Source organism: Chamaea fasciata, unplaced genomic scaffold (assembly GCF_029207755.1).
Source record: "Chamaea fasciata isolate MVZ Bird 193981 ecotype frontalis unplaced genomic scaffold, bChaFas1.0.hap1 SCAF_9, whole genome shotgun sequence".
Classification (NCBI taxonomy): domain Eukaryota; kingdom Metazoa; phylum Chordata; class Aves; order Passeriformes; family Sylviidae; genus Chamaea; species Chamaea fasciata.
The window spans coordinates 22,334,798-22,359,476 of NW_027094094.1; the positions used below are offsets into that span (position 1 = coordinate 22,334,798).

General features: G+C 36.9%; 1 protein-coding gene across 10 annotated transcripts in view; it reads left to right on the forward strand.

Annotated features, from left to right (window-relative positions):
• Nucleotides 1-24,679, forward strand: part of LRMDA (leucine rich melanocyte differentiation associated) — a 635,267-nt gene that overhangs the window by 525,976 nt on the left and 84,612 nt on the right. For 7 of the 10 annotated variants that reach the window (XM_066191474.1, XM_066191475.1, XM_066191477.1 and 4 more), the window contains 2 exons: nucleotides 12,689-12,773; nucleotides 17,218-17,291. The exons of 1 other annotated variant lie outside the window; for it this stretch is intronic. In XM_066191474.1, coding sequence (XP_066047571.1) covers nucleotides 12,689-12,773; nucleotides 17,218-17,291 — 159 coding nt within the window. Of the gene's footprint in view, nucleotides 1-12,688; nucleotides 12,774-12,870; nucleotides 13,087-17,217; nucleotides 17,292-24,679 lie in introns of those variants that run through there. 2 more of the 10 variants (XM_066191480.1, XM_066191479.1) reach the window with 2 other exon arrangements.

Consider the following 24,679-nt stretch of genomic DNA (forward strand, 5'->3'; position numbering starts at 1 on the left):
CTGCTGGTTTTTTCTCTCCTCTCATTCAGGGTGAAGGTATCTCTCAAGTGGACATTAATTATAAATAAGGTCAAGAAAAGTAATTATAAAATTAGTTAGGTTACCTGTGTTATGTAGTACATCTCCCACTTGTTAGGCATTTCTGATACATAAACATGAACAAGAAGTCTCAAAGAGGTCTGAATTACTTTATGTAGGATATTATTTTAGAGTTAGGAAAAAACCTAAAACAAAAGTGCTGTGACAGTGTTTTTCTATACCCGAGTTTTGTGTTTCTACAAAACTGGAGTTTTAACAAATTGATACAATTACATTTTCCATAACTATTGTGATTGCATTTTCCTTTTATATTGTCCAGTGTTTTCCACTGGTTTTAGTTTATTTTGATTCACCAAAAAGTATGTAAAAACTATATTGATGGAGTACTGCTCTTTTGTAGTTTAATGTGTTTATGTATGATTTCTTACCTCTCATGCATTCATTTGTGAAGATCCTAAAATTAATTCCTTTTCCTCTGGTTAATCATTTCCATCAGAGGTCGTTTCTGTTTTCAAAGCAGATGCTTTAAAAATTAATAAGATATTGATTAATCACATCCTTTCTATCCTTAAAATTTCAGTGTTTGTATTTTGAAGTCATAAGTTAAAGCATAAATGTTCTTTCTTTAAAATTTTTAGAGGCGGCTGCTGCATTACCTTGTGGCTATCCACTGAGGAAACAAATTTGAACATAGATAGACTTACAAATCATCAGCTTTCAAGATAATTTTACATAATGAGAGATGGTAGCTGAAAAGACAAAAGAATTAAAGTGTGTCTTTCATACATGCTGGGACAGAAGTCATCATAGAAGAGGGAAATCTCACTTTACAAATGTATGAACAGTTCACCCTGGCAGCTCTCAGGCCATGGAATGGACTCCAGTTCTTCTAATTGGGATCCAGAAGTAAAAACCCTCAGAAGATATTGTTTCTGCCTCTTGATCCCTCCCCACCCACACACCTCAAACCATGTGAAGTTTACCTTCAGTCAGGTCATCAGCTCTTCAGAAGAGGACAGAAGTAGGAACAGAGGCAAACCCAAAAAGACCCAGAAATTATTGCTATTTTCCTTTTTTTTTCTTTTCCCTGACAATGCTGTTGGTGAGTATTTCTGATGGGGACAACACTGGCTTCATCTTTGCCTCTTCTCTGTTTCCTATGTGCATGCTCAATTAAATAGTGTTTTTCATTTATCTGGAAAAAGTCCCTTTAAAGGCTGCCATTATAGACCAGGGCTCCTATTCCTATTTTGTTGTCTGATGGCTTTGATACTCTGGACTTGTATTATTGTGGTCTCTGTTTTTTTTTCAGTTTGCTGCTGACTAAAAGCATTTTAAAAGCCATTGGACATTTGACAAACACAGCAAATTGCTAGTACAAACAAATCCACCAAAAATATCCCTAGAAATATTAGTATGGATGTCATGTTTGAGTTACTCATATGATATTTTCTAACTGGAATTGTGTTTTAGTCTGTTTATTGGGGGATTTTTGCTTTTTTTGTTTCTGTGAGGGTAGGAAGGAGGGTACCATAATTTTGTAACCTTAAGGATGTTCTGAAGGAAATAGGTTATCTCCCACAATAAGCAGTACCCACACTGGCTTTAAAATTCAAAGGTTTCATTAGACTACCTTTTTCACTGGCAGCTTTCCTTACATTTTGAAATCCTTCAAAAAACCCACTATAGAACATGGAGCTATCACATAAAGTTGATTTTATGTTTTCCCAGTCTCAACCTACTTAGTGCAAATAAAATTTTGTGCCAGTCAGCCTGAGATGTGTTACAGCACTGTTAAAGCCCAGCCTGTTAATTACAAATGTTTTGCACTGTTAGGGTGATGCACAGATTTCTTGGAAATAGGTTTCCTTGAGCAGTGTGTAGTTTTACAGTACAGTCAACAGAACGTTGCAGAATAGCAATTATGGGAATAAGGAGAATGCACAAGCTATTGGAGTGAACACTTTAATGCTGATACATTTTTCCTGATAAAAGCAACTCAGATAAGAGGATATGCAAGTTATTGTAGCAATTAGTTTTTCTAAGATGTCTATCTATATGAAATGTTTCATGGTAGGGAGAAAACCCACAACTTTGTAGTAGAATGCAAAGTTTATTACATTTCTAGACTACATTATCCTTGTCAGCTAGATTAAAGCATTCTCCTAGTTTCTGTCCTATATTACCCTAACAAGTGAGGAAATAATGTAGTGTTGTTACAGGGAGTAGCTTATAAATTTTGACATAAGTGTGAGAGAAATCACTTGAAATGTGAGGCAACCAAGAGGAATAATTAGGAACAGCAGAATGATCTCAGTAATATGACAATAGTTTCTAAAGCACCCCACAGGATTGAAATCATCAGGTTTGCTTGACCTATATCTTTAATAATACAGCTCATTGCCCTTGTATTGAAGCTAGAGGGAAGGACAAAGTATAAGCTTTATCATGTTTTAGGAGAAATTGCAAAAAGTTTATTTATTAACACAGCACGAAATGGCCCATTTCTATGATTACCAAACAGGAAAGCAAGTTGGGCCACAGTTCACCACACAGAACACTTTATAGTCAGGCTTGGCTGGCAAAAAATATTATGTAACACTCAAATAAGATAAATGGCTGCATTGGCAGTAGAAATAACCTTCTGTTTAATTAGAAAATAAGAGCTGTATGGGACAATAAAAATGGTTACTGCTGCCCTCAGTCACTGTTTAATAAATATGGTCGTGCTGAAGATAATGCTAAGTGTTATTTATTTGTGTAATATCAGGGGCTCAGTAATTGTTCATGTTCTTGATAGTTACCCTGCATGTACAATGAGTCCGTTTCATGTTTTCTTTCTTTAATTTTTAAAAAGGAAAGAGGATTTTTAAAGCTGCTTTTAAAAGCCAAAGTGTGTTAACACCTCAGTATTGCTTTAACCAAACTACTGGTTTTCTTAGCTTACCTTCAGGATAATTAAGCTTTGAAGCTGAGTGTTTTATGCTTTCCAGGCTGGATTGTCTCTCAGCCTTGGATACGTTTCTACATCTTTGACAGCATAATTTGAATTTTCAGCTGTCCATTTATTTGTGGCTGTTTCCTGAATGAGTAGAGTCCTAAAGTCTGGTTTAGAATGGTTTTACCTTCCTTTGGAGGTTTAAGCACTAAACATGCAAATCAAGTCGGGCAGGGCACAGTGTGGAAGACTGAAGATTTCAGTGAACCTTCTCCCTAAAAGGAACAGTTTTCACTAGTAAATTGAGCATCAAATTGTGCTGTGTGCATATGTATCAAAAGTTTCCTTTCTCTGCTGAGCATGTTTATTAGATATGGACATTGTTCCGGGCTTCACCTCTTCAGGAACATACACATATTTGTCAAACACTTGACACTAAAGCAGGGCATGAGATGCATTTCACAATTTATTTTTAACAGGCTTGTTATCCCAGCCCTATTGCTTTTGGTCATAATCTTTCTGTTTCAGATCTACAGTAAGTACAGAGATTTGAAAAAGGATATCAAAGACTTTTCTTGGTTTTATCCAAGGGGATAATTCACAAGATGTTTCATCAACAAGCTTTAACCCCTCCTTCCTTCCCTACTTTCCTTCCCCCCCAAATGTGGACTGTATGTCAAGAGGCAAAACAAAACAAAACAAACCCCCTTTTCTTCACACAATTCACTTTAAGCTTTAAAATCCTCCAAAATCCCCAATCTCCCTTTGCAGTCTGGTTCCCACTCTCCAGCTTTCCTCATCTCCCTCTGAAAGAAAAAAGCTCTTCTTTAAGGGACTGATAGGTTGTAGAGCGATGCTTAGCAACAACATTCCTGTGCCTTAAGTAGCTGCAAGCCCCTAGCTGAACCCTTTGATGTGACTGTCAGGGCAGATTTATTTTGTTTTAGCACATTGTCTACTTGTCCAGATGTATCAGGAGATAAAAAGGAGTCATGTTTACACTCTTTTTGGGAGGGGGAGGAGGGGAGGAGATGTAATTAAATCGCATTTTTGATGAATCTCTGAGAGATCGAGATGAAGAACAGAGGAATTGGCTTGAATATAGAGGGGAAACCCATTTGCCTGCCCTGACACCTGACATTGTAGGAAGATGAAGTGTAAAGCCATAGCACAATGTGTTGATTTGGTTCTGCTGCCTTTAATTTTGTGTTTTTTCATGTGGTGGTAGTGCACGAGAGTCCAGAAAGGCCTATTAGAGAGTAGCAGTTGTGCACCATGGAGTCTTTCCTGTATATGTATATATTTGTCCAGGTTGGAAAAAATGTGGTTTTCTCTGTAATATTAGTGTTATAGATCACATATCCCAGAATCTCTGGCTGTGGTAAGTGTCTGTCAATCAAATAATTAAAGAAAAAAGAAAAAAAAAACAACGAAATTGAGCCTCAGTGAACTTGGATAAACAAGTGTACAGTGTGAGGCAGGCCTTGCTGAATTCTCCAGAAGAAAAAAATACCACAGATAAATCCATTTTTGTTTATTTGCTTTTAACTTGCACATTTAGCAACACCATTCTGAGCTCTATTAATAACCTGTGGTGTGCAGTGACAAGTCTGATTCCAGCATTCAGTATGCTGTGGGTATGCCAAGTGAATAAAATGCTGGTTTTAATCTGCTGTTACAAAAGTTACTCTATTTGCATTTTAAATAGGTTACACTGCAGCACCCCCTTCTGCTGACTGAATAGAGTGACAAGAGGTTTGAACTGCACTTCAGGTCTATTCCCCCATGACAGAATGAAGATGCCTTGAAAGCATTTTTAACCTTCCAATTTCTTAATTCCTGTGCCTCTTAAGTAAGGAGATCAGTACAACTTAGCAACAGTCAGTAAACTACTGTTACCTTATACTTTTTAGGTGATAGCTTTAATTTTTTTGCAACATTTTCCATGCTTCCTAAAAAACTAAGGCAAGCAGCAGGTATCAGAATGAATAGCAAAGCAAAATAAGTGCTCTAGCATTGCAAACAATTATGCCTGCCCTGTGAAATCTATACACAGTTCTGCATTCCTCCGATTATCATTGAATGTTCTCGCAAGTGATGATATTACATTACTGATTTAATTTATGCAACAGTCTTGGAAGTTCCTGTCTAAAGAAGCAACTTAGCTTGATGATTTTGTCTTTGCTTTTGAAGAATCCATCAGTATCAGATTGGCAAAAGGAGGCGGAGAAGTTCTGAGTTACCTTATTTCAAAAGAAAGGGCTATGAAAAGTATTGAGTTACAGTGTCATGTGTAATGTGTATTTGAGTTCTGCATCAGTGTTTGTATGCAGCTTATATACTGTTGCTATGCCATAGCATAGAAGGAATCCTGGTAATTACTCCACTACTGCTATGTTTTGTAGCTGTGATGTAATTGGTTGAAAAATATTGCAGGGAATGACTGAAGGAAACTTGGAATCTAATACGTTGTCAGTGTAGTTCCCTTCACATTGGCTTACCTATGCTTTTGGCACCTTCTGTTGATGCTGTAAACTTTAAGAACTCCGTGTTTCTCTTTCACTCCTTCAGAACTGTTGGACAATGAGTGAAATTCTACAAATGTCATGTCTGGATGTTGGTGAGGTGGGGATTTAGAAAAAGGTTAGCACCTCCTAGCATCTCAAAATTCATTTGTGGTTCACTTGACAAGGAACTTCAAAGAATAGTTGTCTGTGACAACTCAGAATTCTCTAGCAACAGAGAATTTCAGAGTTTTGTGGTTTGGAGTATGACAGACTTATTTGTCGTTAGCTTTGTCCTTAAGCTTTATTTCACTAGTGTGTGAGCCCATTGAATCCTACAGTGTAAATGAAAAGAAGGTAGCATGTGTGTTCTCAGAATAAGGAGGTAAAGGTGCTGGCAGAGAAATGTAAGGTAGAATGTATAATAATTGTTTGGACATACTTTCCCAATCTCAGTTTAGGATTCAAAGCCAGCAGATTTTTCTGTAGGGTTTTATAATTCTGGGGGTCTTTTGTTGAGTTCTTGATTTTCATTAGTACCAATGTAAGAGATGAGAAAACATTAAGAAATCTATTTTAGGGATGAATATGATTGAGCAACTTTGAATTTATTTTGTAGTGTGGTTTGAAATGAATTTATTCTTATTTTAAAACCTAACATTATGTTTTCCAGTGAATAGATTGCCTGTTGGATTATATTAGTGGGTATTGCTTTCATTCACTGTTGTGTGGCTAACATGTTAAAGTGCTCCTTTAGGGACAGATTCTGTTAACTACTGTAATGAGAGATACTGAGCCACTTGAGCAGTAAGCTTTAATTTGTAAAAAATGAGTATATTAGAATGTGGCATATGACTGGGGAGAGGTGGTAATAGTTACTTCCCTTCAACATATTAAACTGAACCTGACCTGAAGAATCTGTTGTATCCTTCTGCTTTTAAGTGTAAGCAGCAGCTGAGATGCACTTTTTAAAAAGAAAAGGCAAATAATGTGCAAGAAGTTCACTTTTTATCTGATGACCTTGAAAAAATATTAAGAAGATCCTGAAATTCTTGGCTTTTGAGTGATATAAGCTGAAAAATAATGGTCTTGGAAGTCAAAAAGCCTAACGGGTATTTTTGTATGTTACAGTAGAACAAATCAATTCAGGCTCCTTAGATGCAGTCATTGCCTTGTGATTATATTTGTGTAAAGTCTTGGAGCCTTTGATCAAAGAAAGGCATTTGTGACTAGGTCTAATCCAAGCTCTTTAAGGTGTTTAACTTGCACGGGGAGGGGGGGAAGAGGTTGATAACAGCTGGGATTTAAATTTACTTTTGCTGAACTTTTGTTTTGAAAGGATTTCTTTTATACACTGCTTCCTTTTCCATGCAGAAGATGGATCATTGAGTAAACCTAAAAGGGAAAGAGGATATGGGAGGAAATGGGTGGGGACTTGGAATTAATCTTCTGAAGAAAAATGTTTGATCAGCGGGTAGGAGAGTATGAAATCCTCTGATGTTGACAGCAGGCAACTTTCTGACTAGTGTGTGATTGACAACTTTGATGCTCCAGTGGGGAGCGAGTGTCCAGCCGTGCTCAGGCATCCTCTGTCTGTGGGTGGTAGTGTTAATAATGTGGCAACTGGGAAGATTAATTGTGGACAAGCAGCAGGATTACGAGGAGGGCTTCACAGGTCTAAAAGGAACAGTGGTAGGAAGGCCTCTGATCTGTCAGCCCAAAAGGAAATTAGTTAGGGCAGGCTGGAGCAGGCTTAAAAAGGGAGGAGGGGGGCAGGGTAAGATGGAGTAATGGAAGAAGGGAAGCATTTAGGATATTAAGGCAAAATGAAGAGGATATTGAAAAAGGTCATAAGGGGATGGGACCAATGTTCTTGAAAGACCTTAATACACTACATCCTCTTACAGTACATGCAGAGTTCAGCTTGTTTTGCAGAGAACTGCAGAGTGACTTTTGTAGTGGTTCGAGCTGCCCCATTTGGTAATACCTGTAACTTGTTTCCGAATGAATGTGAGAATAAACTCAAATTAAAGATTTTCAAGGATATGTAAATGGAAAATACATAGCAGAGAGTTTACTTAAGCTGTTTCTGCAAGTTACTAACTGCTGCATGCTTTACTTCCCACCCCTTTTGGGAGAAGTAGGGATTTTGCCAATAAATTCTGTGTTACCATTAAAGAGGCCATTCATCATGCTTACTAATGTTATTAATCAAGATACACCACAGTACTCTTAAAATGAGATCATTTTGATAAATCATGTATGACATGAAAAGACTTTATTCCTTTTAAGTGCAATTTAGACTGTAATTTTTTTCCTCATTTATGATTCATGGGAGAAACATGGATAAAATTCCCTTGCACATTTACACCTTATCTTCAGTAATAATTCAAAACTGCTCTTAGATGAAAATTCAAGGGCTGATTCACCAAAGCTGAATGCCAGCTCATTATTTTCTGGCATTCAGTAGTCCAAAAATAATGTCCATACATTAGGTACTTTTCACAATAGTTGAATTTGGCTGCACACCAGACATATCGATTACACTCAATTAAGCCTAAATGCATAAGAATTATCTGATGTTCATTTGCATTTTTGATCCCTGCTTTCAACCTTGCAGTTTAACATTAAGTAAAAACCAAAAGGTAAATTCAAGTGAGAAGTGATAATCTCTCTTACAAGAGAATAAAGGAATGCTTTGAATCTGAAATGCTTTGAATCTTAAGCTCCACTACTTCTGTTAAATGAGAAAAATTCTCTTTCCTTTCTCGTTAAAGGTTACTGAAATTGGAAGGCCAGCCAAAATATAAGAGCACTGTTCTCCTTGCTGTCCTAATGCTACTGTAATAGTACTGTCCTAATTTGGCTACTGTATTAGTAGCATCAGATCTGAAAATAAGCTGCTAAAATATCTGGAATGAATATTTGCTAAGGTCAAAGTCATATTCTTGACTATAGCTGAAACACCTGTATTATTGATTAGATTTGAAAGTTCCGAAGTGGGGTTTTCTGTTTACTCCTGTGTTTAGAAATATAAAAATGAAATATCTAGTAGAGAGATATAATTTGGATAGCAGATTCATTTAAATTTTACTTCCTCAAACCATGATTCAAAGAGGATTGGTTTGTCTGAGTTCCCCCCTTTACTTCCTTCAACAGCTGAAATATTTGAAGGAACTTGTGTGGTTGCCAAAAATAGCACAGTGTTTTTATTTTTGAATCATTGGTCTCTACAAATTTGTTTTGATGCAGCAGATGTACAGAATGTCTTGATATTACACATAATGTTCCCTTAACTAGTACCATCCAAGTATTGCATTTTTATTTCCTGAAAAGTGGAATTCAGGGATTAAACAATTTTTCTTTTTCTTTTGTTTAGTCTAATTAGATTCCTCCACTCTTGAGAGCTAGTTTTTGGTGTGTGGCTGACAATTTTCTCCTAAATGGGTTATTTTTTTTTCCCCGTTCATTAAAGTGACTCTAATTTATGCTGGGGGTTTAGCAAAGACAACTGCTAACTCATGGCTCAGTCTGCTTGGCTGTGGAGCAAGGAAATTGGGAAATCCCATTCCATCAAGAACAGCCTCCTTTCCTGGTAGGGATGCTGTGCCACCTCTTGGTTTTCCAGAACTGCCCAGAGTGTTGAGGTGGGTGACAAACTCCAGCCAGCCCATTCGAGCCCTCTGGCTGAACTCCTAGCTGGGGAGGGGAGAGCCAGTCTGGCTGTACTCTGCCATATGGAGTGTTCCACTCAGGCCTGCTTTTGCATATTTTCTAGTCTCTTTATCCCTTCTTTCACGCTTCATCCCTTTTTTTTTTTTTTTTTTTTTTTTTTTTTTTTTTTTTTTTTTTAATTTTTTTTTTTTTTTTACAGGCTGTATGGTTCCTAAGTTCATAGAAAAGCAAATACATTGCAAATAAAGTTGTTCTTACCTGACTGTTCCCTAGGATTGAATAGTTAAAATTTTGGTGTATTGTTGCCCTCAAATTTAGTTCTTGATGTTTTGTTGTGGGTTTTTTTGGTTGCTTGTGCGGTTTTTTTTTCTCGCTTCACCTTCTACAATGTCTGTAATTTTGATGAACATGCTTTGCAAATCTGGTACTCTTTTAACAGTCCATTTAGTATTAAATACAACAATTTGGACAAAATACTCAGATTATTATGAAGAGCAGTGCCTCAGTTTAGCAAGTGTTTGGTTATGTGCATAACAGGGGGGCTGTGAGTAGCCTGACTTTATTTGTCTTGTAAGTCTTAAACCATGTACTATGATAGACTTGGAAGACTTCAAGGCTTGCAAAACTATAAGCTTCTTCTGTAATAATACCATTAGAATTTCTATACTGAGTTATTTTGTGGCTTGTCCTATAAAATTGAAGCTACCAACTAGTTTAAACAGCTTTCCTCAAAGCTACTTGTATGTATAGTTACTTTCCACTGCAAGAAGAACTTCTGATGCATATGTCACCAATACTTGAAGACATAATTGTCACATGTCAATGCTGTCACTGTCACAATATTCCTGTGAATATGAAGAGTAATGCAATCTATACAAATCTCTTTGGAAAATAGCTTAGGGCCAAATGTCAGTATGTGGTAGGGTAAACAAATAGTTGTCTTTCTGCTGGTGCACAGGCTTACTCAGAAACATGATTTGGTACTTGCACAAAACAATCCTAACCCTGGATGATATTCCATAAAATTAAAGTTGCTCTAACTGAATGCTTAGCTCAAAGGTAATGAAAACTGTTCTATATTTGACAGGGAATTATATACTGTACATAAAATAACAGAAAAACACCAATAAACAAACCCTTCTGTTCTTGCATTTCAAAAAATTGGAAATAAAGCTAAATTGCCCCTTCACTCCAATATCCTTTTTAGAAGCTCTTGAATTTTGCTCACTCAGTGGTATATTGCTGAAATGGCAAAGTCTCTTCCAGTAATTTTAGGAAAAGCTGTCATCAAGCTGTCAACAGTCTAAATTGAGATTAAAAGTACCAAAGAGAAGCCTTCACTATTATCAGAATCCCAAATAAGTACACTTGAATAGGCAGATAACATCTAGAGTGTACAGTATGAGACCACTTATTCTTCCAGTTTTTTGAGTGATTTACAGGGATGAAGGCTGATGTTAAATAGTGATGTTTTTCTCCTTTTCTTATCCAAAACTGCTTGACCCAAAGGAAACATATAGCTGTGAGAAGATCCCTGTTCTTGGAATTAGTTTCAAATACCTCATAGCTGGGTGTAAGGGGTTTCTATCTCTCCCTCTGTCATGTTATGTGCCCTTGGCTCATATTGGTCATCAGAGAGATTTCCAATAATTCATAGTCCAGAGCAGATTGAGCTGCAGGTTTGCAGTTCACCAAAATCAAGGTATTATTCATTCTGGCTGAAGGTGAGAGTTATGTCTGTAGCAATATGTCTCTGAACAGGAGGTTCCCTGAAAAGGGTTTATTATCACTGGTGAGTCAGCAGAGGCAGGATATTCTCTATTTTTATTCATATCCAATAAGTAGCATCCTTGCTGTTTAGGCAAACTTGTCTCTGTTAAGTTCTGTTAAGAGGTTTGTTTTGATGCATGATGCATCTTCATGTAGTGACCTGGTTTTTCCTAGGGACAAAAATGGGATTATAACGATGGTCTGACATACAAATTGTTGGCTGGTCTCCAAAAGCAAATCTTAGTATGCTAATCTAGTCAGTCACCTCCTAACATGTTATGTACTATCATTTAAGAGTACAACAGCTACAAAAAGGAAGATTTCTAAGTTGCAGCCTTTAACAAACTATTACCATGATTAAATTTCATTGTTACAGATTTCTGTTTACTGTTCTCAGGTTTGGTCTGGTAATTAAGAATTGAATCAGTATTTATGCTTTTTCTTCCCCAAAACATTGTAGCCCTATTTCATACTTTTATATGAACCAGACATTGGAGAGCTGAGGGTTCATAAATCTTGAGGATATGTTCAATTATAAAGTAAGTAAGATTTAGGTGGATTCCTTTGATTGACTTTTGCAGCTTAGAAGTCAATATATCATCAGGGAACAAACTGCACAGAAGGTAGCAATTATTTTCTCAAGACTCCCTTTAGTGAATTATCATGAGATTCAAGAAATAGTTTAGCTTTTGTATTTTTCTCTATCAGAAATTATCATGTAGCTTTCAGAGAATGCTGTCCTTTGTGTCTTCTATTTAAACACATCATCTTTTTATGTCAGTTGAAATGGGTGGACTGTAAATACTCCAGAGCAAACTCTGTATCTGAAACTGGACATATCACTACTGTGTCACCAATCTAAGTTAAACTGAACTTTAAAAACTGACAATCATTCAGGTTCACCAATACAATCTTTTATTTTCCTATCTTTTCCGAACAATGCAACACTGATGTTCTGTAACTAAAAAGCAAGATGGTAAATGTGGCTTGTTTTAGCTTTATATTTTTTAAATATATCTTTCCTTCAGCTGAAACATCCAATGGAATGAAGGTTAGTTTATTGTAAGCCATAGCTCTCCCGTCTAATCTTTTAAAATTGGAATCGTAGGGTCTTGAGACTTATTATAGAGAAAGATTTGGACTTCTTCTCCCTTAACATTTTGCTTTTAAGGGTTCTGAGCAACTCCTCTTGGGTACTTATTTCTTTTATTAGACTTCTGGTGTGTGTTTTAAGTGTTTATTGCTAAGAATTCTATATACTTGTACACCTTTTTTGCATTATAGGCACTCTAATTCTTAATAGATCCCTTCATTTAGCTCACAGGGCGGTGGAGAGAAAAACATTTGGGATTTTTTTCTTTAGATTTGAAAAGTACAGTATCTTAGCCCAACTTTCTGTTTTCTATCTCCTTTCTTTCCAGTGGACTCAGCTTCTTTTAGGTAAATATTAATCTGTTTCACCAATAGGAAAATTTTTAGCATTGCCTAAAGATTTCCTGGCAAAGGTGGTAATTTTTTAAAAACTGTCAGCTGTATGACAATATTCCTTTAGTAATGATACATAATGTCATTGTGTAAACTCTTGCGAGTACAGCAACCTTGAGGAATGGCAAGCAGCCTTAACAAAAACAAATTAATCCTTCATGGCTGGTAACTCCGTGCACCTGTAACCACATCACAGCACTCATCCTGCAGGTGCATCCGCTTTGCCCCATCACTGACCTCCACTCAGAGCTCTGAGAGTGTTTGTTTTGTCACACAGGCCTGCAGTGCTGCTGCCTCTGCCTCTCCAGAGATGCACTACACACCTCTGCCTGCTGGATCCAGAGACCTCACCAACCACAGAGGTATGAGCTACATTTTATTGGTATAAATTGCTGCAAGGTGCTAAGCTTTGCTCTAAGGCCTTCCCTGTATTAGTTACTGCTGCATTTCACTTTACAGAGATCACCATGCCTTTCAAGCACTATATGAGAAAACCATACCTGTCAAGACTACAGATTTTTACTCATATTAAATAGGATTTACAGGTAGTCTACCGGGAAAGCAAATAAATCTATGGATAATAATGCTCAGTGATTTTTGCGTGTGTGTGTGTGAGAGAGAGAAAAATGTGAAGAGATTAGAGTACTTACACATTGCTAAGTAGATGATTACATGCGGCATTGGTAATTTTGAGAGAATTTGTAAACTTTCTAAGATTTTTAAAGTGAGAGCTTTTTGGCAATTTAGAAATTTAGGACTGTAATTTTGAAATGTTAACACATTTTCATTGCCATAAAAGGGGATTTTTTTCAACATTTTTCAACATTAAAGGTGGATCAGTGTTCAATTTCCTTTTTAATCAATCCTTAGAACTTAAAAAAGCACCTTGGGCAAATTCACAAATTCCTTCTGCATACCTATGAAACAAAAAATTCGGGGAACAGGTGAAAAGCTGAAGCAGTCAGAAAGAGTGCATTCCAAGCTTTTTCACTTTGTTCGGAAAGGAGAAATTTGTAAAGCTTGCAGCACTTTATCAGCTTGAAACTGGAGCAACAATCCTCTTATATATTTCCTACATTACCCATTGATTCTACATTGATCATGTAAGCCATTTGTGTAGAGGCAGGTTTTGTTTAGATACCAGAATCGAAGTCAGCCTTATACTTATGAATTGATGGTAACCTAATTTTACTGTGTGTTCAAATATTGCAGCACTACAGAGGATGGAAGCAGCTTTAGTAGAATTCCATATTACTTGAAAATTTTCAAAGAATCAGGCAGGTAATGCACCTGAAGAAGGATCTGTGATTCAGGTGTAAAGAATGAGGAAAGCAACTGAGTGGAACTTAATCTGTTGCAGCCTGTATCACTTTTGTTGTGCTAGAGCTGAGGATGGGTATGGAGCTACATCCTGGCTCTGGTGTAGATTGCTATGGTGCACTGGAAATCAGATGCCCTAGAAGTGCTTTGGGTGCCTGGTATTCCAGCACTGAGCTTGCGTAGAAACTGATATCTTTTAAAAGAGAAAGGACCAACCAAAATCCTGAATTTGAACATGCACCCAGACTTCAAAGATTAAAAAAACCCCTCTCCCCCTAAAAAGCCCCCACAACCCAGTGCCCTTCCTCTCCACCCTCCATTTCCAAGATAAGTAGCTTTGATTTTCAGATAAGTATGTTGCCTTTGAGCAATTCTAGTGTTGGATTAAATGGCTAGGGTCTACTTACACAATAAATAGAATGACAGAATCTTGAAAAATACCTGAGTTCTATAAAAATACTTTAGAAGTACCCTTAAAAGCCAGGTATCCTCAGATTTTTTATTTAGGTGATAGTGTATTGGAAGTATGTCTTCATGGCTGATTTTGTTATCTGACTTGACAAAAGAAATGCCCGTAGCATTGAGCATCAAAAGCTGCATGCCTGCATTATTGATTGACTCCTCTTGCAATACAGCAGTTGTGTGGCTGCAATAGGTGTTGCAGACATGTCCAGCAGGTGTTTGTTCAGAGCAGGAGCTTGCCAGGCTCTGAGTACCCGCTGTACTCACCAGGGTTTCAGAATGCCTGCCACCTTGCCATGAAAGGGGGAAAGTATATTGCCCAAATCACCAACTTCCTACCCTTAACAGTGCACATAATTCTTTATTACTTCTATCTTTACTCTTCCCAGAAATATTCTGCTCTGCATGCTAAATATGCTGCAAATTTCATTGTGATTAAGCACAGTTAAAATAAAGTGAATGGAGAAGAGGGTGTCATCCAAAGAAAGGATAACATTGATCATTAAAGAGACATTGTTAACGTGATTTGATAAGTTGGTATATATGTGTGTGTGTATAAATATATATATATATATATATATATACACACATATTCACAAGGAAAAAATTAAGGACACTTTCCAAAATTCCAGGTGTTGGCAGAACCAATTCTAAGCTTACAGCAGCCTGCTGGCAAGGCCCATTACCTCAATCAACTTCTTTTATACAAAGGAAAATTTTGAAGTTCACAAACCCATAAAAGATTAATTGCAGTCAATAGAAAAATCTCCAAGGAAAGAATGAAATACTTAAGCATGCTATTTTAGGTTCTGAGTATCTTCAGTTTTTTTCTTCACAGAATGCTTGCAGTGTTGTAAAAGTAGAATTGAATCAGCTGTTGCATATGTAAATATTGGCGATTTTCAATGCATACTGGAATGAAGAATGCTCTAAGTTTGTGAGTGTTATTTTTCCCTGGAGAAACTTGTTTACCACAATCCTGAAGTCTGGCAAATGGTTTGGTACAGCTGTAGATTGATTTTTGGAGGACTGGGAGGGGGGGCAGGAGCAGGCTGGATGAATTTGATTGGTACAGTTTCATTTGGGCATTTCTCACTCTGTTTAGCTATGATTTTTTTACAGGGAGAACAAAAACATGTAATTATGCATGGGTTGCACCATGTGTTATACAACTTTTGTGTTCCTGCATGCAGTATATGATTTCCAGGATCTGCTCCTTTAGGCTGACTCCGTATTTTGTACAGACAATTTCAGGAATGGTGAAAATCTCACTCTCCCTTTTAAAGCCCACAGAAACAGCATATGACAGTGTGATGTCAGCATGGAATGATACAGAATGCTCGCTGCAAATATTATATTGAGTGTTATGATGCTTGAGCATATAAGTACATGAAGAGAGAAATAAAAATTGCATCAGGTTTTTAAGCTTTCGAGAATTTTTCCTCATCTTGGGAAAGTTGTTTTCTCTTATATTACAGTGTTTCTTAGACCCACTTTTCTAAGGGGAACATTACCTCAGTCCCACTGTTCATATTTTTCAGGGCAAAATCTACAGGCCTTCTATTTAGATTTTGGGCATCTGACACCAATATGACTTGATTCTTTATGTGATCTAATTGCTATCCTTTTAGACAGGGCTCCCAAAGTGATAACCTTATAGCTGACTGTATTTTTGTTTTGATTTCAAAACAATGATCTCAAACTCCTAAGGGTCTTTACTTGGTCTTTTTTAAAGTAGGAGTTTGTATTTTACTTTATATGAATCTAGAATCCAGAGGTTTACTTGTGTGAAGTTTGTGCAGTTCTCTTACCTAGTTAAAAGAAGTCAGTTCGAAGACACAGCCTCCTGTCATACAAAGTGTTTCTTTTGTTTCTATATTCTATACATTGCTACTATTGTTCTAGCTTTCAAATTTTCTGGTGAAGTAAAATATATAAGCCCCACATTCCTGTCTGCTTTTTCAGATCTACCTTAAGGAAAGAAAAAATCAAACAGAACAGTTACTTATGGTTGTTTTTAAATAGAAATAGCCATGCTCCCAATATACAAAAGGGATGAAATGTAGTGGCTTTTAGAAGAAATTGGCCCAAAAATTTGGGGGCTTACATAATTTCTGTTTTAGCGATTTGTATAAATGGCCCAGGTACCCTTCTGTTACTTATTGATAATTTATTAACTGGGTACATGTATTAAAATAGAAACTTCAATTCTTACTGTAGTTAACTTTGATGGAAAAGAAATTTTAAAGTCATAGTAATGTATTTGTAAGGATAATTTGTCTGATGTGTGGAAGAAGGCCTCTCACCCTTTGCCCCACTCAGATTGTATATTTGGGTTTTCATAATGGCATCCTTGCTAAGGATGTGCCTTTATGTGTAAGCATTCAAACTCAAATTGCCTTCTAAAAACAACAGTGCTCTCCAATTGATGGGGATAATAGTAATTTATCATTCTATCTCTTCAGAAGCAATATCACTAAATCATGGCTATCATGAAAATCTGTTTTTCCCATGCGAAAACATGTGCTGGATGCCTTTTGTATAAACAGTTATTTTATAACATTGTCTATTACCTGATTTACTTGAAAACATATTAATTTGCCAAAGCCATTTTGTTTCCAGTAACAATCTACAGATGACTCCTCCTTTTCTTGTGCTCTTATTTCTGGGAAAAAACAGTGGTAAGTCTACCCCATAGCTTACTGGTAAAAGGAAGAAGAAGCAGTTTCCATTAAAAACTAAGCCTGTATTTATGTAAGTAGTTTTTAGAACCTTAGCTTGGATTTGGGCCAAGGTTTAATAGTTCTAATCTATTATGACTTGTAAAAACTTTCTGAACAAATCCACTGTCCTGTTTTGGTGTCCGTACAGTTAATTATGCAAGTGTTCTGGTATGTGCAATCATTACATTGTCCTATGTTTTTGAATGATGAGTGCCCAAATGGAAAATTGGTATTTGTTCTACCAATATGTTTCAGTCAACTGACAGATGTGTTTTCTTGTTTTATGATCTGATCTTGAAAGTCGTCAACTGCATTCAAATCCCATGCCCAGAAATCCAAGAACAGAATATTTTGAAGCTTCTTAATATTCTAAAGGTAATTTTATAGAGCCTTTTTGAACAAATGAAATGAAAGGTTCCTTTTGCTCTGAGATCCTCTTTGTCTAACAGAGTTGTGCTGAAGGTTTCTTTTGGAATGAAGATCTTTCCAAATTTTCCCGTTCTTAAGCAGACAATTGTTTGTAGGCATATAATCTGTTAGAGAGACATCTGAACTTGCAGTGTTTCCTTTTTCTGTGATTGTTATACTCTGCTATTTTACTCAGAGTACTCGCCATGGTAAATTTTCACTAGTGACTGGTATGTTCATACAAACTTCCTGCTGATTGATTGTTAGAGCTTGCCACACAGAAACCCAGCTGTTAGCTTTGTAGGAGTTTAGAAAAGTACTAGATCAAGATAAAAGTGGACTACGAAATGCACAACAAGGGTTTGGCCATCCAGTTGGGCAGGAATTCACAATCCAGTATGTGTCAAAGGCCGCCTACTACTTTCGAAATCTGTTGTTGAGGGAAAAAAGTAGAAATTTTGGAGAGCCAGAAGAAGTAGTGTAATTAAACTGATAATCCTCCAAGGATTTACCTGTTCTATCTCAATTTGCTCACCCTGCTCATTCATTATAAATATTCTTAGGTTCATACGGAACTAATAATGTCTATCAATCCTTCCAGAATTTGGTCTAAAGTTTTAATATTATACTTTAAAATATTTGAAGTAAAATTATAAAATTGACATACACCTCTTAATAATGAATGTTAATACACAAAGTTCTTATTTTACACATGCATTGTGAAAAGCCATGCTGTCTTAAATCACAGAGAGTAAAAAAAAGGAAATTGGTTTACATAACACTTCCAGAAAGATAAGTATCCTGTTTATATTATCATTGCAGTCCTCTCTGCTGTTGTTATTGACACAGTTGTTAGGTACTGGTTGTGTTTTCAAGCGGTAGACTTATTTAGAGTTTGAAATTGATTGCTGGGGAAGTTGCAAAGCAATTTATGTAGCAACTTATCATAATTAGTTAGTTTTCTTAGTGTGAACTGCACTTTATGCTTGTCAATTGATTTTTCTTGTATATGCATAAGGCTGCTCATTGTATTCTGTCAAAAAACCCCAAACCCCAAAAATCTATGGTTAGTACTTTATCATTCAGTTAACCAAGTGTATCCGTATCTGTATATAGGATGTATTTGTTTTAACTTATTTAATAACTAAAAATAGGATAAGAAAATTGCAAGCAGATGCACTATGTGGACGTTCTATATCAGGCAAAGATGCTGTAAATGGTGAGATATTTTCTTTATTGTTTTATGTAAAGTGTCCTTTAAAAATTCCGTCATTTTTAACCTGCATTAGGTTGCTGTGTGTCCTAAACTGAAGATTTCTTAGGCCAGGATCTTCTCATCATGAGATGAATAACCTTAAAACAAACAAACAAAAAAAAGTTCTCAATAGCATGGAACAGACAGGATCATATTTTCCAGGGAAGGAACACTCAAAAATAAGCTGTGACATTTCCTATTAATGCCAGGAAATATGTCCCAACAGTGAGATGTGATGTGGTCATGACTTAGCCTCAAGGGGAGTGGGTGGGGAATGCTAAAATAAGGAGTCTGTTAAAAAAAAAAAAATCCCATGAGGTTTGACTGTATGATGTGAGAAACTGGTTTCTAGTTCCTTGATTTTTAGTTTGGAAAATGGACATTAATGGAAGTTCAAGACACATGGAGAATCTTGGAAAGAAAAGTGATGGTATAGATGAATATCAGAGTGAGAGAAGGCTTGGTTAAGAAAAGATTCTGTTTTCTGATCTTAGTTCCCTTTATTTAAGGGGATGTGAAAGAAAAAGAAAATCCATCAGAGATGAATTGGAGTGTTTTAGTCCAGATGTGTGAGAAGGTAATGTCAGAAAGTTAAAGAATTCTGGTGCAAGATGTTCCTGGTGCAGCTGGGAGAAAGGTGGAGCACGCTTGTCTCATTCCTGTGCCGGATGGCTCCTGCTGATGCCTGTAGACTCCCCAAACCTTACACCAGGAGCTGAGGTGAATGGTACTGTCTAATTTCTATTTATTCAGTGGTGTGCCTGGTTTCTTAGCTCTGACCATGATTTTTCCCTTCCAAGGTGGATTCCAGTTTGCTGCTTTCTCAGTATTTCTGATATGTTTACTTTGTGGGGAGAAGAATAGGTAGAAGGAATGAGTGGAACAAAGTAGGTGGGGAGAAATGCTAGAAGGCACGCTTCCTTAGGGAAGTGCATTCCAGTAAAATGCTTCTAGCTGGTAACAGAAACCCACCTGTATTAGTATTTTCCAAGTCTGCAAATGCATTAAGCATCTCTCCTGGTTTTGTGGACTGACACGCAATCAAAAATTTTGCTTTTCAGTGGAACTGAGTGGTCCAATAACCACACATGTGATCAACTCAGCTCTCAGCTGTGGAGTGGTTTTTTGCTGGGCAGTCATGAAAGAACAGGTTAAGGACAGTCTCCCATAGTCCCTTTCCTGAGGCCTATTTTATTTGATTACTGGAATAGAACTGCCATCAATAGCTGTGCTGTTTGTGGACCAATTTACCTCACGTGCTCAGTAGTGATCATTTCTGCCAGCATCTACATGTTTCTCTGTAAAGCACAATGACTTTCCCAAATGTGGAAGAAACTGTAGCTGGATTTGAGTGTGACCTTGACTAATATGGTTCAAGAAATAAATTTTCTGGGTCATTGGATTCATATTCTTGTCACTTACAGGGTCAACAATTTTTTGTCTGTGTATACAAGGAATTTTGGACTTGAATCAGGATACTGTAGATTATTAAAACTTCGGCATAAAAATATATTGTTATCTTTTTGTATATTGCAGTGATGGGAGCAACTAGTCGTGAAAGTAGGTTGGGGTAAATGAGGTGGGGATGATATATAAAGTGACTTGCAGTTTTGTGTAAAGTCTTTTCTTGATGGCCAGAAAAGTTAAGGTTTGGTTTTAAATGACAGCATATTTTAATTTGTGAGACTTCTCTGTGTTCTGTGGTTTGAAACTGAGCCCAAGGGATACGATTGAGCTGACCAGAAGTAAGTTCTAAGAGGATCACTTCCTCATGAGCTATGTCTCTGTGGGAATAAAATATGTGCATTTCTCTGCAAGAAAATTTTAAAAGAGAAAAAGAGAGTAATTAAGTGGTTAATCAAATTCAGATTAAAATATTATTAAATATCTCAGATGTTGAGCACAAAATTCCCATTCTGCATCTAATGGGATTTAGTAGTCTAAGACTCAGGCAGACTTCCATAATTGTCAGTATTTTTTTTCCAAATATTATAGAGACTTCCATTTTTCCACAGTGCACATTCCCCAATCTGACTGTTGAAGACCTGACCATTTTTCATTTTTTTGTCATTCTGAGGTTTTTCATTGTTTTTCCATATTTGCCAAAACTAGCAGTCTAGGCCCAAGTCACCCATACAAGTGTCACATCAGAGGGAATGTGATTAATGAGGAAAAAACCCATAACTTCGTATTTTTGGTAGACAAGAGAGTGTCCGATATTTCGCAACATAGCTCATTTTGTCATGCTGGCAATAAGAAACTGTAAGAATGCTCAAGCAGAATAGCTAAAAAGTGGCAGAAATACATAGAAAACACTGGCTTCTCTAAGTGGAAACTTGGGATCCCAACCCATAAGCCTACCTGAAATCTTTGGATATGCAGGAGACCTAATGATGCCATGTATATGCAACTGGCAATTTAAAAAAAAAAAAATCTAGTAAATTTGCCACTTGGCCCTATAATTTTTTACAATAAACAGTTGCAGTCATCAGCCACAGTATTACAGCTCTTCCAAAGAAATTGGGTTCAAAGCACACCAGTGCTGTGCAAATACAATCTCCTGAGAGATCCCGATGTTTAGTTAGCACTCCAGTCTAGCCTGTTTTTGCAGGAGTCCTCCAATTTTATCATTCAGGCATTTTTATGGCCTCATTGGAACAAATAAACAAACATCTGGAGTCATGTGGTATATTTAATTAAAAACTTTTTGTTTGGCCAGAAATAGTAAAATCATGAAAAATTGCCTGTCTTCAAGCTCAGAAAGGCCAAATGGTGAAGCTGTTGGCTACAGACAGTTTTACAATGTATTGAAATTCATAGATATGCACACCTGCTGCAAGGCCCCCCTTTTTTTTTTGATTCATAACCATTAATGAGTGTTTAGTGCACAGATTGTAGCCCTTGTTTAAATGGGAATTTACTGTTTTTAATAACATATAGACACGTGTTGATATATTCCATACAGCCTGTACTATTCTGTAGTATACAGACACCATAAAGCTTTATATTACTGGTTAAAGAAAAAGAAAAAAAATCTTTATGGTGCATGTTCCATTTGAATATTTTTTCATATTAGCATGTTTTAATTCCAGAGGCAGTAAATATCTGCCCCATGCTAAGGGTCTGTATAGCAAATGTTGGAAATGTGAAAGATGGTGTTTTCTCATCAAAATTAGAATCTGTAATGAGAATTTGCGTTTTCATTGTTGCATTTAATGTATTCTTTTGAGGAAATTTTCAAGAGACTCTTGCTTTTCCAGATAAAACTGCTTGATATCATCTGAGATACTACTGTATGGTCACAAAATATTTTACAGACCAGGGTCACTATTTATGAAAACCATTTTGTCTATTGGCCTGCTATCTATTTGAGATGCACGAATATAGTCCTTTGAGCTTATGGGCCGTAGAATTTTATTTTTGAGTTTGTCTGTACATCTCAGTTTTTAAATAGCTGAGCCTTCTATTGAGAAAATGACATGCACACAGAAAGTAGTACTGCATTTGAATATTGTTCCCTGTTCTTCATATTTGTTGTGATTAAAATAATGTGGCCATTCCATTTTGAGCTGTATTTTTCTGAGAGTTTAGACTTTTTAGCGGGATAGGATGGACGGAATACTTACATGACTTTGGCCACTGCTCTGTAGTTGGTGTTACTGACCCGAATGAAGAGGATGTGGGTGTCATCTGAAAAAGCACTAATTCCCACATAGTGAACACGTATAGAAGTCTGCTTTAAAAAATGGGGGAGGGAAGAAATTTCCTCCACAGTCAGAAGGGCAGCCATCTGCATAACAGCAGTGAAACTATTTTATCCCCTTGTGTGTTTGTTCTTTTTAGCATGCACATCTTGCAGTAACGTCTATGTGCCTTTCAAACTATCATCAGCCAAAAGATGCAATGTATTTCACGTTTCCTTTTTCAGAGAGTGTGCTGTACTAGAAGTGGATGAAGGGTCCTTTTTCAAATTTGATTTCAGGAAAGAAAGGGGTTACTTCATAGAATTTCATTGCATCTTACGCAAGAATAGAAATCTGTCAACTTCTTACTGGATATGAATATCTGTGTTCTTGATCTATTGATACTGATCAAAGTTCCTTGCAGAGCTCTGAAAGCAAATGATAAGCAGGTTGATAGCTTCCTTTTTTTCCTGTTTTGTGATATTTTTGGGGTCTGTTAATAACCTCACTGTAAAAAAAGTTAATGATAGGAAGCCCCGTGACATCCTTCACTAACTTTGTATGCCCTTAAGCAGAGAGATCACACCTGGGGAGAAGAAAGGGAGGAGACAGAGAGGTAAATAATAAGTATAAACAAGTGCAATTGTTTTATATCCTTTACCAAACAGAGGATGGCTGATCATTTTTTTGTTGATATTCATTGTGTTGCCTTTTACAGTCTGAGATCTCTTGAAAATTGTTTCTATTTACACAGAATGAATTTCTTTTACTGTGTGATTGACAACACTGATAAGTTTTATAAGACCCTTTTTGTCTATGACTCTAAAGTGCTTAGTAAACCCAGGCAGCCACCTGAAAGACCCCCCACCTGTGGCTGCATAAAACCAAAATAAGGAATGGAAAATAACCCATTGAGTATTCACTTTCCCACCCACCGAGAGCAAAATGCAATGTAGTGCAATTTTAGTACTTGCGTGCCACTGGGGAAAATAGGCTCCTAAAATCACATAGTGAAGCATTGGAAAAATTCAGCGAATTTGTACTAAGCGCTGTGTTATAAAACCTAAGGAACCGTAGGCTTTGCTTCTCAAGTGAAACAGATTTGTATTGCAGTTCTGTTAGACTGCCTCCAATTGCAATGATGATATTTAGCACAGTAGGTTGAAAAAATGTGAGGCTGGTGAATACAAGTCCTTTCACAGGAATGCTTACAGAGGGGAGGCAAGCAACCTTCTGATGTCTACTTAAAGACCAAACAAGACAGCAATCTCTGATTTTTTTTTTACTTTTGCTCAGTGTCGAGCCACGTAGAGAGACGTGAAAAGAGCACATGGCCTAAGTTGCTTCTTTCAAAACTATTTCTGTTACTAGACATGGCTTCTCACATCTCCTAGAGAACTAAGTTAGTTAAGTTCATGTTGTGCCCGAGAGGAGCTGGAATATGTATGTACCAAAATTCCAGGGCTGCTACACCACCGTGCTGGATTTCTCCACTCTGGCTTGGCCTCCTCTGCACCCACCACTGCAGGAGCAGAGACTGTAGCGGCTTCAGTCAGTTGTGCTTAGAAAAACTGCATCCATCCAGCTCTGCCTTTCCTCACAGGAGAGAGGCAACTTCTGGATGGGTTTTTTTGCTGAATTGTGAGTGAGAGCAGCCAGGCTTAACAGGAATTTTTGTTTCCATGAAATGAAAGGAGTGGGCTCAATGGAAATAATCCCTTGGGCCCTGATGGAAGAATTGGCATCTGCCTTAAAGGCAAGAGGTGGTCAAAAACTCCTTCCACACACGCCAAACAAACCATCCCGCCCAAATCCACATAATTAATTAATCTGGCAGATTTTGTCTGTCTTAAAGGTAAATTTCATGGGGGTATGAGAGCAACTTAAAATAAATAGATTAAATATAAGCTATTACATCGTTCAGAAGCAATTTGGTGCTGTCAAATGCCAGCCATTATCGATGTAAAGTACGTGATATGTCAAGAAAAAAATCACAGGTGAAATTACAGTAAGGTAAAAAAGGAGAGATGTAGACCTCCACGCAGCTGATAATTGTGGATGCAAAGTTTACCTCTGCCCTGTAATCTGATTCTAGATAACAGTGGCAGTAGAAGTGTGGAGGATAGCTGAAGGAATTCCTTTGCTGTTGTTTCCTCTTCACCTTTGTTCCACTGTCAATATAAAATGTAATCCCTTCACCAGGGTGAGTAGTAAATTGAAAGAGAAGCTGTCAACTAAATTAATTTTTTTGTGCTGAAAAATCTGTTTGATATAAAGAAGTATAATGGCTTTATTCAAAAGAGAATGAGATGAAATAGAACATCATGAGAATATTATGAAAAGAATTAGAACATCAGGAAATGCCACAAAGGAGAGTGAGTTTGACGTATTGTTAATGTCTGTTAATTCTTTTATCC